A 13,855-nucleotide genomic window follows, 5' to 3' on the forward strand; every position below is an offset into this window, starting at 1 on the left:
TGTTTTTATCCTATGTTTATTTTAATAATATTAATATTTGTTTAAATAAATAACTATTTACTAAATAAATTTATGATTTGTTATTTTTTATGTTTAATTCTTGGTAAACCTGAAGTAAGCATCATGGAAATATTTAAATCCGAGTAATGTAGACATGGTAGTGCATTTGTTGTTGTTGTTGTAGCGAAAAGGACACTCCCTGAAGGTCTTCGGGAGTGCAGTCATATTCTTGGTAGTGCAGTCAGTTCATATTTTCCATAAGAAATAGGTGCATAAATCTTTCATTTCGCAACGTACCATAGTTCAACGATTCGATGTGAAGTCCAAATGATCAGAACGATTGATTATCTGGCGAACTGTGACAGGCTTCCTACCATAGTGGGGGCGTCCCATTTATTGTGCAGAACGTCGTTTCTTCTATTTGATCCGGCAACATCTCACCTCTGCTGTCCGCCTGCAAGTTTGAATGCCATAAAAAAGCATTGAACAAGATAATGCGATTGTCGCCAGTGATTAACGCACTAATATTATGGCGGTATCCACTGGGGCAGCAGGTGGGAGGAGGGATGTAGATGTTGATGATTTCTAGGTATAAATCGCCTGACCGGACAGATAAGCTATGACGTTCCAGGATATTGTCCCTGCGGCCGATGTCGGGATCAAATATATTGCACCGCCATTTGGCGGATGGTGCAAACATATACATTCTGTGCTGGCAAACGGTGCAAAAGGTGGTAGGGAGGAGTCCCTACTAGGGACTAAGAGTCTGTGTCCCTGACCTACACTATTGCTGCCGGAAAAGAGGGGGAAGAAAACGTGGGCGGGGGCTGATGCTCGGCATTGCTCCCAGCTGTGCTACGGATATTGTAGCTGTGAGTGGGTGCGGCCGTGGAAGCTGGTGGCGCCGTGGGGCGTGAGCAACAGCGGTAACCCCATTTAGAATGCATATAAATGGCGGATGCACGTCCTTCCGTTGCAGCCTCAACCAATCGATTGTGGCAAAGAAACAATGCGCTTTTATATAAAGTATGCGATTAGGACCAGCACCCAAAGCAAAGAAATTGAAATTATATGTAATTTTAATTTCTTTGTTATAATTTTAATTTCTTTGGTAAATATAAGAGCTCTGTTATATTGCCTATGTAAATACAAGAGCTCTGTTAATTGGATTTTTTTTTACCAACCGCCCAACCGCAGCCAACTTCATAGTTGGACGACGTAATGTCAAATCGTCATTTGCAAATGTCAATGCACAAAAACAACAGAATCGCCCAAAGTTTTAGTTAGGTAGTTTTAGCAGAATTTCTCGTAATAAAACTACTTTATATACGATTTGCTTAGTTTTAAACACAAGCATTAGCAATGTCTGATCTCGATAAATGGATAGCAACAGTTAAAGAGTGCAAATATTTGCCAGAAAACGATTTGAAGAAACTCTGTGATATCGTGTGTGAAATTTTGCTTGAGGAATCAAATATACAGCCAGTCAGCACGCCCGTTACTGTTTGCGGCGATATACATGGACAGTTCTATGATCTAGAAGAGCTGTTTCGTACGGGCGGACAAATACCTGAAACCAATTATATATTTATGGGTGATTTTGTCGATCGCGGGTATTATAGTCTTGAAACATTGACGCGTCTGCTCACACTAAAGGTTGGTAGGAAATGCAAAACTATTGGTTGTCCCTTGTAGTGTGTATTTAATATTCCTTTTAATTGTTATTTAGGCACGTTATCCTGATCGAATTACGCTGCTGCGCGGCAATCACGAATCACGTCAGATAACCAAAGTATATGGATTTTTCGATGAGTGCTTCACCAAATATGGAAACGCCAATGCATGGAAATATTGCTGCAAAGTGTTCGATTTGTTAACAATCGCTGCGGTTGGTTTGATGTTTGTTAGCTTAAGATATGTGTGTATAATAACGCAGTATTTATATAGATTATTGATGAAGAAGTGCTTTGTGTGCATGGTGGTCTCAGTCCGGAAATAATTACGCTCGATCAAATACGCACTATAGATCGTAATGGTGAGATACCTTACAAGGGCGCATTCTGTGATTTAGTGTGGTCAGATCCAGAGGATATGGATTTATGGTAAGTATATTTTCTTTCGCCTTTAATGTTTTGGTAAAATTTTCCATTAGTGCGCCACGCTTTGACAATAAATATAAATAAAAGTTGGTAGAGGGTATAGTGTTATTTAATTGTTATTCTATTTTATTTTTTTGTACTTGGAGTTAATTTAAAAAATTTGTCAAAAATGTATGAGTTTAAACCCCTGATGCCAGGTTAACTCTGAGTTAAAAAGTTAACTTGCCGTTCTGCAACTGGTCCTTAATAATCCTCCTAGATGGCAAAACGAATTTTTTTATCTTATGGAGGCTTCTAGCTTTGCACAAAAAAAGAATATCAATTTTCCTTCGGGTGATGAAAATGCCCAATTAATTTTATGGCAGTGTAATTTTTCATAAAAGAAACAGTACACTAATTTCTCCACCAAATTTCATTAAAGAATTGAATTTTCCCGGAATAAGGAATGGTGCACTAGTGGAACATACAGTCAATGTTTTGATTAAATAAATTGCAATTTTAGGGGACAGAGTCCTCGCGGCGCTGGTTGGCTTTTTGGTCAGTTGGTAACCAAAGATTTTATGACAATCAACAATTTAGAGCTTATATGTCGCGCACATCAGCTTGTCAATGAGGGTATTAAATATATGTTTGAAAGCAAGCTTGTCACAGTATGGTCGGCGCCAAATTATTGTTATCGTTGCGGTAATGTAGCAGCGATTTTGAATTTTAAGACTGCAAAAGATCGCACTACTAGTGTTTTCAATGCAGTGCCAGAAACTGATCGTGTTATACCACAACAAAACACAACACCGTATTTTTTGTAAAATATATGCATCTGCATATAGTTTAGAGTATGAACATGAATTGTTTCGTCAGCCGCCCAGCCAAGTATGATTGTTGCTCATTTCCCATTGAGTATTATCAGCCTTTAATGTTGTATGCTGTGTTCTTATACTTTTACTTTCCTGCTTTTTTTTTTTAATATACTTAAAAATCAAATAGATTTTATTTTATACGCGTATATAAAATGAAAATCTGTTTAGATAAAAAGACAAATATCTGTTAAACATATAATCTTAAATTAAAAAAAAAAAACTAGATTAATACATAATACATACCTACACAAGTGCATATGCACTATCACCTCAATAGTCATTCATTTATTACTGTAAATTATAACGCATGTTGCATTAAAATGCGTATCAGAAATGTGGTTTTATTATTATTATTACTACGTAAAAAATACTTTGGTTTTATATTATGTACTTTTATATGCTAAATAAGTTTTGTATGAAATTTATGAATGTGTAAAATTTGTTTTAAATATTCGACAACTAAATATTTTATAATCAATTATAAATTCGTGGTTTTCAGCATATGCTCATTAGCTAATGAAATGAACTTCTAGATATCAAGTTGATTTCCTTCTAATATAAGTTTGAGCTTATGCCTGCTTTGAGCCACTGGTTGCACTTCTCCCCGTACTTTGTTCCTCACTTTCCTACGTTATACGAAAATTTCTCCACAATTTGTTATCAATGTGGACAACATGAAAATCTCCTCTGTTAAGTTGGTCATATGCTGTGGTGTAGCGATTAATGTTGGCGCGAATACTGTAGCCAAATTGTGTTCATTCATTTTGTTAGCCGCATAATGCGAAGCAACTCTAAAAAAATTTGCCAAGAAGCAAATCACAGTTAATAAAACAAGCATACTATTATTTACTAATTTGCAATTACTTCTTTAAATGTTCAGCCATGAATTTCAGGCAGTTGTAGTGTGCTGGCGGCAAACGCTTGGCCGCTTCAGTCATATTTCTTATTTGTTCGGCAACGCTTGTACTTCCTAAAAGTAAGATAAAATATTGTGAACAATTATATGTGTGTAGATTGGGTTTTCTGATTTCAATGTAGTTAATTACTTGCAGCTTGCATAAAGCTCGGATAAGCTTGGAAGGTGATTAACGGCACGGGCAGCAGCCTTAGATAGAGCTTCAACGTGCCGGCAATAACATTGACATTACCATATGCCCCTTCCGACATATCTGTCTTTTCTCCATCGCGGTCCAATCCCAATTTAAGTGCATCTATTTCATCAGCAAAGCCTGAAACGCGATAGATACCTTCCTGTAGCATACCACGCGCCTCAACCTCTTCCACACAACGTCGCACAACGAAAGGTACGCTACTTTGATAGAGCTGCACCACTGTTGTCAAATCGGTGCCGAAGACACCGCGTATGCGCTTCATATCCGGCACACATTTAGCCGGCACCAATTCGGCGCATTTAAAATGTGCCATAAAGCCGCATGCTTCACATTTCATGCCTTGAGCGGTAAAACCCCAAAGAAAGTTGGCACAAAACTCACACCAATTTAGCCCTTTAAAGTTGTGCACTTTAAAGGTGTGCGCCTTTTCATACACAAGTGGTAGTATAGTGTCGCCAGCGTCATTGATGTTGTCTTTTACTGCTGTTAGAATCTCATTACTTTGCGTGATATTAGCATTTTTTATAATGCTATTAATATCCGCATTGGCATTCGGTTCCACTTCACAATTACCTTTCGCTGCTACAATCGATTTGCCCAGTTCATGCGAAAGAGCTCTCAATTTACGTCGATTTAGTGTCATATATGGACTTTGCTGATAGCAATTACGTGTCTGTTGATTAATTTGCAGTATAATAGGTGCGGCGTGTAGTTGCATATAGAAGTTAACGAGTCCATCGGCGACCAAATCATGTATTGTATCATAATGTTTTGATTGCTCTAATAAATAATGTCCTTTGCCGCGTTGGTAATAAATCTTGAAATGTTTGGTGCGTTTATTGAAACGGACACTCAACGTAAAATAATCAATAGCATTTGGACTGCGCCGCAGCAAGTAAGTTCCATCTTGCTTATTAGACAATAGCTGTTCGGCTTTTATATGTCCCATAACACCGTGATATTCGGGCCCATAGCAGTGTGGTTCTGCATTAGTGTTATTAGTGGGAAGTGGTCGCGTGCGGTGCAAGAGCTTGGGCGTGGGCGCTTCCAATTGTATTTTATACACTAACAAAGAAACTAATTAGACATGACAACTGAATCGCAACAAGTACAGATCTTACACTCTGGCTTCCACACTTTTTGCATCGGCGAACTGGGTTCAGCGTTGACCGCCACTGAACGCAGCATTGCACTTTTCTATAACGTTACTTTTTTCTGCTAGCCAGTATCATTTTTATCTAAAATGTATCTATTTATTGCATTTTTGTATTTTTGTGGACAATAATTAAAAAATGTCTAAAAGTTGCATTTGCAAAATAATTGAAGAAAACGCAGCTACAGATGATACAGGGTGTACAATGTAACGAAAATTTAAATATCATTAAGGTCAGTGGGCGCACTAAAGCTGTAATTAATGGTGACTTATAACCATAAAACCATAATCAGATAAAACAGCTGATCGAACCTACCTTACGGAAATCAATGTAATCGATTAATGGTGCCATACCATAACGCTAACTCGATTACATTGATTTCCAAAAGGTAGGTGTGGTCAGCTGTTTTATCTGGTTATGGCTTTATGGTTATAAATCACCATTAATTCGCCCTTAAGATCATCGCTTGTTAAACCTTTTCAAAAATTAACAGCTGAGGTATACCTTGACGGAAGTTTGGGCAGCGATTTAGTTTAGCACCCCCCGAGTTCACAAAAACGGAATTTAAGTTTATTAAGTGGATTAAGGTTTTGAAAGATGTGTAAATTGTAATTTAAAGTGCTATAGAAATTTGCTAAATTTGCAAACTTTAACAACAAATAACTTTTAAATTATAAGTTTGCGCAATTTAAAATATATCTATATGTGATCGGGACAACTCCCTCTTTCATTTGATATCAAGTTTTACCCCGAACTCGGGGGGTGCTGTCCTTCTTCGTAGTACAACCTTCTGCGAAGAAGGACAACGCCGTGGCGGGCGGTAGCCACGGTTATACCACACACCCGGACTTGGCATAGTGTAGCCCGGGGGTTATTTTTTATAAGCGTGGCCGAAGGCCGCCTATGCCGAAAGGTGTTCTACGCAGAATTACTGTGCATGGCGCAGCCGGTGTTGGATCGGCTAACATAACAATAAACATAAGAGTCATAAGGTAATATCAGCTCGTTCACGAATGCAAAAAACAGCTTTTTAAAATTTTTGGTAAATAAAGACTAGAAAAGTTAAAGATATATATACATTAGATGAAAGGTATTTTTATAAGTTATTTTTCGATTCTGCACTTGTTCCGTTTTTTAGATGTGGCAGCACAGATTTGTAATGTCATAAAATGTATATACGTATACACATATAAAAGTTGTATAGAAATTTGCAAACTTTAACAACAAATAACTTTTAAATTATAAGTTTGCGCACTTTAAATTATATATATTTGTGATCGGGAGAACTTCCTATTTCATTTGATACCAAGTTAAACCCCGAACTCGGGGGGTGCTAAACTAAATCGCTGCCCGAAAAAATTGCAAAGTAGGGGGAATTGAAATAGTACAGTCATTTTTATTTTTAAGAGAGCTTGCCAATTTCTAAAGATAGGAACAAAAATCCAAAAATTACCCCAAAAACGCCGAAACCAGTGCCATCTATAAAATTTTTGCGTAGAACACTTATCTATGTCGATTGCGCTTGGAAATATTACCCTAGTTGGGTCCAACACCCTTTTGGGGATCAAAATTAAATCGTCAAAAACACAATTTTGCAAAATGTTTATATTATCGACATTATAAAAACCACATACAATTTTTCCAATTATCTAGGCACTATTAAAATTTTTATTTTCCGCTTTCGGATTTTTGATACCTGGGTAGAAATGCGTCCTTTGACTTCTTTTTACGGTTTTTAGCAGTCGATCGCTGTTGTAGACTATTACCTTTTTGATCAACTAAAAAATCCTGCATTCAAAACACGTCTGTTGACACCTCTCTCGATATTTTTGCACGTATTAGCAGTTGTGAGCTAAAGTACAGAATTATTGATATATTTGAAACTGGGGGCCTTTTCACTATCTATGAGTTTTAAAGTGTATAGAATTATTGATATATTTGAAACTGGGGGCCTTTTCACTATCTATGAGTTTTAAAGTGTACACAAGAAAATGTATAAACTTTGGAATTGTTATTCTGTAAAGCAAAACTGTGAACAAGAAAACTCACTGATAAAAACTTCTTGAGTTTCCTTGACAGCCAGTGTACACTATTGTGACATTCAAAACTCATACTCACTCTTTCAGAATAACTTTTTCCTTTTCATGGCGTTTGATAAACATTTTCTCACTGTCACTTTACATTCAGCGTTGATTCAGCAAAACAATGTGCACAATACCTTACAGAATCGCATGAAAATTAAAGTGTACATTTTGTGTGCAAATGAGTTTTCAATAAGTGTACATTTTTCAGTTTTTCACAGTTAGGGAATTGACCCCCCTGGTTACAAAATTGATAAGAAAATGTTTGAAAATAATAAAATAAATAAAAGTATACGCACATACATATATATATCATCAAGCACATCCATCTGCGCAAAAATATCATGGATACCGTACCCTCTTTCAGTGGAGCCCTGGGCCAATTTTTTCCCGCTTTAGGATAATTGATACTTACTGAGGTCAAACGCGTCTTGTGACACCTCTCCCAATCTTCTTGAACGCGTATTAGCAGTCGATCGCTGCTGTATAATTTTACCCAATTATTGGAGCGACCCATCTTTCAATTTCAGTCAGTTTTCAATTTGTACAACTTTTTAGTTTCTTTGATTAGCAAGTTCAAAACTGTGCAAGCGGCAGTAAACCCTGAGCCCTGCAGGCAAAACTGCTGCTGATGCATTTTGGTCTTAAAAATTAAGCATGAAATAGTTTCATCTCGCTCAGCTTCGTTAATTAGTTTTTTGCGAAGGTCGCCCTGTACTCGATACCAACTCATTTATCGCACCAGCAACTTTGTTAAGCCTGCGCAAATTGTGACAAGTAAATGATTGAAAAAGACATAACAAAACAAATTTTCCCATTTTGTGTGATTAATAAAAGTGCAAATTTAGTGAAAAATCAGTAAAAACTATTTAAAAGAAATTAGAAGCGCAATTTAAAGTGTTATTAGTAATTTATAAGAACGCGGGCGAGTAGTACGTCGAAAAAAGTTAGAACGGACACGCAACCAAATAAAAAAATGTGAATAAAACAGCGATTAAGGTTATACCCGAGAAGTATGGTGCCGGGACGGCGGAGCCGGACCCATTGCAGTGAGACCTTGAAAAAAAGACGGTGAACATTGCCTAGAACGGCGTTAGGCAGGGTGTGAAGGAATGGCGTGTGACTTCCAGCAGCCATAACGAAAAAAGAAAATAGAAAAAGCAAGACAACTTAAAAAGCAATAAACTATAGTTGAAAAGTGAATAGTCATACGGTATGTCTATAATGCCCACAAATATGGCAGAAGTTGATACAGAAATTAATTTAGAGGGTGTAGTAGGCGTTGCACACACCGGCCGGGAAGCACGCAATTTAGCTGAGAAACATCGTCGGGATAAACTAAATGCTAGTATACAAGAGTTGGCATCAATGGTACCTCATGTCGCAGACTCCCAAAAGCGTCCCGATAAGACAGGGATACTACGCTTTGCCGCACACGGCTTACGATTACACTATGTGTTTGGGAAATCTGTACCTCGACAAAAAAAAGGCAATCATATACCGGCCCTATCGGATGATCCTCATCTCACCGATGTGCTAACACATATGCTAGATAGCTTCTTCATTACGCTAACTTGTCATGGACAAATTGTTGTAATATCAACCAGCGTTGAGCAACTGCTCGGTCATTGTCAGTCCGATCTCTATGGCCAAAACTTATTGAGCATAACACATCCCGATGACCAAGCGCATCTATTACAACAGCTAATACCACGTGATATGGAATATTTATTTCGTAGCAACAATGAATATAATATGCATCATGCAGGTTCATCTGGCAATGAAGATGATGATGCTTTAGAATCTGATGGTTCAGGCGAAGATTATTACCATCACCACACTACTACGACGAACGCCACCACACAACCTAGTAATAGTCTCCAACACACGGATGATTACCTGAGTGACATAGATCGACGTTTGCGTAACGATCGTCGTGCTTTTACCGTACGTTTAGCCCGTGCCGGTACGCGTTCAGAGGCAACACGAAAATATGAATTAGTTAAGTTTGACGGTTGCTTTCGTCGTAGTGATTACTCTTGTTTAGCTGGCACTTTTCCCATTGTATCACAGCTTATAAGGCGTACACGTAATAACGGCACTGTCGGTTTGCATATGATGCAACATGATGTCATAGCACAGGCAGCAATGCATGGCATTAGCGGTAATGATGTGGTGTTAGTGGCTATGGGTCGCATAATACGTTCATCGAATGCAATCAGTCGTCTTGTGATCGGTAATGGGCAAATGGAATATCGTACAAGGCATTTAATTGATGGCAGAATAGTTGATACTGATCAACGTATTGGCCTTGTGGCAGGTTATATGAAAGATGAGGTAAGTTTGTATTTGTAGTGCTTAGATCTTATTTAAGTTTACTAAACATTAACATAAATCACTGATAGCGTTGTAACTAATATAGCTAAATAGTCAAATTGTTTTGGGAAGGCAGGTAAGAGCAAAGGGTGTTTTAGAGATATGTAGATACTTTCAGTTTGTTTGATGTTTCTAACATTGAACAGCTGCGCCGCGGTGGCGGCTAGATCTAGCTGATTAAGTTGATATGGTAGTCTTACGAATTATTTGTTTTTACTCTGTCTTATCAGTAAGTGAGAATTATTTTCGGTTAAGAAATAAATAAACCTAATTTTATAGCTTGTGTAAAAAGTAAAAATTATTATTTGGCTCATCCGATGTGCATAGTTTGATTGCACTGTATTTATAGACGTGTGCAAAGACGAAGGTTTTGGGGAGTGTAATCTGTGTTGATTGTCCTTTTCCGGGTATAGATCCGGTACGTACGGTAAGTGGCACCATTAACGTACTAGCCCGACAATCTCGGGAATGATTAATATGACCACATTAAACCTTCTAGGCAATGCTGCCCCCGACCCCTAGTTCCATGATAAACTTGGGGTCGCCATAGCCTCGCCTATATTTGTATGATACATTAATTTTTGTAACAGGATTCTCCTCGCGTAGGTAAGGTTGACAATTGGGTAGCGGAAGCTTTGAAGCTATAAAGATTATTTTTAATTAATGTTATATCCATTCATTTGGTTGATCCAGCCATAGATTTCTCTCCGCGTATCATAATATCAAAAAACTTGAATCAAGACATTGAACAAATTAGCTTCAGATAAGGAGAAATTAGATTAAACTCTGTGTATGATACATTCATATTTGTAACAGGTGCGAGCGGCATCCTGTAGGAGGGGTTGCGGAAGCTCTGAAGCTTTTGTATTACGCTTATCAACACTTTGAAGCCCTGACGCCTAACCATCTAGGAAATTTTTGCAGTCTCGTAAGATAGCTCCACTTGGAAACTACAAGCGGCGTTAAGACCTTTTTTTACATGCGATAGGGACACCAATTCCGGTTGCTCGTACCGGCTGGTACCGGCAGGTATACGTTATTGACCGTTGTTGTTGTTGTGGCGATAAGGTTGCTCCCCGAAGGCTTTGGGGAGTGTTATCGATGTGATGGTCCATTGCCGGATACAGATTCGGTACGCTCCGGTACCACAGCACCATTAAGGTGCTAGCCCGACCATCTCGGGAACGATTTATGTGGCCACATTAAACCTTCAGGCCATCCCCTCCCTCTCCAACCCCAAGTTCCATGAGGAGCTTAGGGTCGCCAGAGCCTCGTCTGTTAGTAAAACAGGATTCGCCGCGGATAGGTGAGGTTGACGATTGGGTTAGGAGAAGCTATATATTGCGCTGGCAACCTGAAGGGTTACGCTACACAGCCCCTTGAATCTGGTATTTTAGTCGCCTCTTACGACTGGCATGTTGTTGTTGTTCTTGTTGTAGCGATAAGGTTGCTCCCCGAAGGCTTTGGGGAGTGTTATCGATGTGATGGTCCTTTGCCGGATAAAGATCCGGTACGCTCCGGTACCACAGCACCATTAAGGTGCTAGCCCGACCATCTCGGGAACGACTTATGTGGCCACATTAAACCTTCAGGCCATTCCCCCCTCCCCACCCCCAAGTTGAGGAGCTTGTGGTCGCCAGAGCCTCGTCTGTTAGTGAAACAGGATTCGCCGCGGATAGGTGAGGTTGACAATTGGGTTAGGAGAAGCTATATATTGCGCTGGCAACCTGAAGGGTTGCGTTACACAACCCCTTGAATCTGGTATTTTAGTCGCCTCTTACGACAGGCATACCTACCGCGGGTATATTCTGACCCTCTAACCCGCTGGGTGGTTATTGACCGTAACGATTTCGTCCATTCGCTAAAATGACATCGCCAGTAGAACCTTCCATACGCTCTTGGCTTCTATAGCAATAATCCGTTCCACCATGTTATGTTAGCAACGACCTTGAGTTCTTAGCTTCTAAACGTTCCGAACTTGATCTAGCAAATAAGTGTAATATCTACAACACTTCATAAACGAGGGAGGGAGTGACTTTAAAGCTACAAGAAGAGGCAGAAATATAGTTCAGCTGCTAGAATAATCTTCTCCAGCATCAGATTAATGAAACGGAAAATAGTTGTGCTTAATCTCTGCACTCTGGAAAATTTAACTTATTTACTACAACAACTTTTTCTGTGGTTACAACAACAAATAGAATATATAATAATCCTAATTGCTTAACATTAACTTATTGAGTGTTAATTTAAGCAAAAGTAAAAGAATTTAAATTTAGTTTGGCTTTGAATTAATTTTTGTTTATTGTCTGCTGGCAATCGCAAAATAATCGAAATATGTCTTCTATTTGTGTTTTCGCATTATTTTGTCGTATTATATTCTTAAACATATTCATTAGTGAAAAGTTTGCTGAACTGTCATTCAGTCATGTATTATTATACTGCAATAAACAATAACAATGGCGGCCGCGGTGGTGCGATATTAGCGTGCTCCGCCTACCACACCAAGATCCTGGGTTCACGCCCCGGGCAAAGCAATATCAAAATTTTAGAAACAAGTTTTTTAAATTAGAAGAAAATTTTTCTAAGCGGGATCACCCCTAGGCAGTGTTCGGCGAGCACTCCGAGTTTTTCTCTGCCATCAAAAGCTCCCAGTGAAAACTCATCTGCCTCGCAGATGCCGTTCGGAGTCGCATAAAACAAGTAGATCCCATCCCGCAAATTTGTAGAAAAAATTAAAAGGAGCACGACGCAAATTGGAAGAAAAGCTCGGCCTAAAATCTCTTCGGAGGTTATCGCGCCTTACATTTTGTCATTTCATAATAAATTTAGCAAACAACGCAAATTAAAATATATTACTGGGCTACTGAGCTGATCTAATTGTCTGCTGGGTTTGCTCAGTTATTTTAATACAAGTTACGGTACACTTTCCAACATAGAAAACCATACAATAACAAATACATGCTAATGTTGTTTATTGCTTTGAACATTACTGCAATTTCAATGCATAGCGGCATAATCGTATGATTTGGCTGTTCTTTCATTGTGCACACATTTGTATTTATACAGGGACCAAATTGAACAGCAGCACAGTTATCGAAAAGAAGACGAATCGAGTGGCCAGCAAGGGCAGCAATTTTTTTAACGCGTCATGTCAAATTAATTTACCTTTAAACTTGTTGTATTTTATTTTAAATTTTATCGTGTTTAATTAAATGTAATTTAAATACATATTAAAAACCTCTCGCCTTTTATTCATCGTCGTCGACATTTATTTTTTATAATAAACAATAACTACGAAAATAAAATGAATAACAAAAGCAACATTGGAAACATTCTAAGTACATGACAAGAACTTAAAATAATCTACTTAAATTTTGTTCTTATTGGCAAAAACAGGTTTTATAAAAAGCTTCCACAACATTCTCTATCCGCGGGCACACACGGGTATGACACGGGTTCAACAGTGGATAAAAATACAGATTATAGAAATATATATATACTATATTTCGAATATATTTCTGATGAATTAAAGTTTTTTCTTTTAAATTGCTTCTATTATTATTTTTATTAGGCCTCGACTTTCAGACTGTTACTGAACGTGGAAACTAATGTATGAGTCACGCCACCTAAATGGTATTCGCAGAGAATGGGAACCGGCGTTTCATCCTGCAGCTCACAAAAGGGACAGATTTGTTTATCAGATAGATTTAACTTTCTTAGCTTTTATGTTGTTTTAGCTGCAGCGAGAAGTGCACTCCCCGGAGGGGTTTGGGGAGTGTTATCGATGTTGATGGTCCTTTTCCGGATATAGTTCCGGTAAGTTCCGGTAACAAACACCATTAACGTACTTGCCCGACCATCTCGGGAACAATTTAATATGACCACATTGAACCTTCTAGGCCATCCCGCCACCACCCCCTAGTTCCATGAGGAACTTAGGGTCGCCATAGTCTCGCCCGCTAAATATGTGTATTATACATGTAAATTTGTATCAGGATTCGCCTCGCGTAGTTGAGGTTAACAATTGGGTTGTGGATTCTATGAATTGCGCTTATAAACTTGAATCCTACTTGTGTGGTGTTATCGTAGACTACAGTGTCTCGTTTAGTATCCAGTGAGAGTTCGTAGGTCCTCTCTGCTTAAATTAATGAGTTTGGTTGATATTGTCGTTGCTGG

The 13,855-nt window shown here is 38.4% G+C and overlaps 3 protein-coding genes across 4 annotated transcripts in view; 2 read left to right on the forward strand and 1 right to left on the reverse strand.

The window, feature by feature from the left end:
- The first annotated feature begins 1,229 nt into the window (after window positions 1-1,229).
- PpV (Protein phosphatase V) lies at window positions 1,230-3,857 on the forward strand. The gene is made up of 4 exons (XM_067779996.1): window positions 1,230-1,656; window positions 1,730-1,888; window positions 1,948-2,102; window positions 2,602-3,857. Exons 1-4 carry the CDS (start codon window positions 1,363-1,365, stop codon window positions 2,903-2,905), a joined length of 912 nt encoding a protein of 303 aa, XP_067636097.1. The 5' UTR covers window positions 1,230-1,362; the 3' UTR covers window positions 2,906-3,857.
- RhoGAP5A (Rho GTPase activating protein at 5A) lies at window positions 3,272-5,380 on the reverse strand. The gene is made up of 4 exons (XM_067779995.1): window positions 5,190-5,380; window positions 4,003-5,133; window positions 3,821-3,926; window positions 3,272-3,747 (listed from the first exon to the last, which is right to left on the reverse strand). The coding sequence occupies exons 1-4, from the start codon at window positions 5,254-5,256 to the stop codon at window positions 3,588-3,590; spliced, it is 1,464 nt and encodes a 487-aa protein (XP_067636096.1). The 5' UTR covers window positions 5,257-5,380; the 3' UTR covers window positions 3,272-3,587.
- A 2,669-nt stretch (window positions 5,381-8,049) lies between these two features.
- The window catches only part of Met (Methoprene-tolerant), a 61,079-nt gene continuing 55,273 nt past the window's right edge, over window positions 8,050-13,855 (forward strand). Inside the window, exons 1-2 of one of the 2 annotated variants that reach the window (XM_067779997.1) lie at window positions 8,050-8,235; window positions 8,295-9,640. In XM_067779997.1, the coding sequence (XP_067636098.1) occupies window positions 8,519-9,640 (1,122 nt within the window). In that variant the 5' untranslated portion in view covers window positions 8,050-8,235; window positions 8,295-8,518. The remainder of the gene's footprint in view (window positions 8,236-8,294; window positions 9,641-13,855) is intronic. The other variant, XM_067779998.1, reaches the window with a different exon arrangement.

This window comes from Eurosta solidaginis, chromosome 4 (assembly GCF_040869045.1).
Source record: "Eurosta solidaginis isolate ZX-2024a chromosome 4, ASM4086904v1, whole genome shotgun sequence".
Taxonomy (NCBI): Eukaryota; Metazoa; Arthropoda; class Insecta; order Diptera; family Tephritidae; genus Eurosta; species Eurosta solidaginis.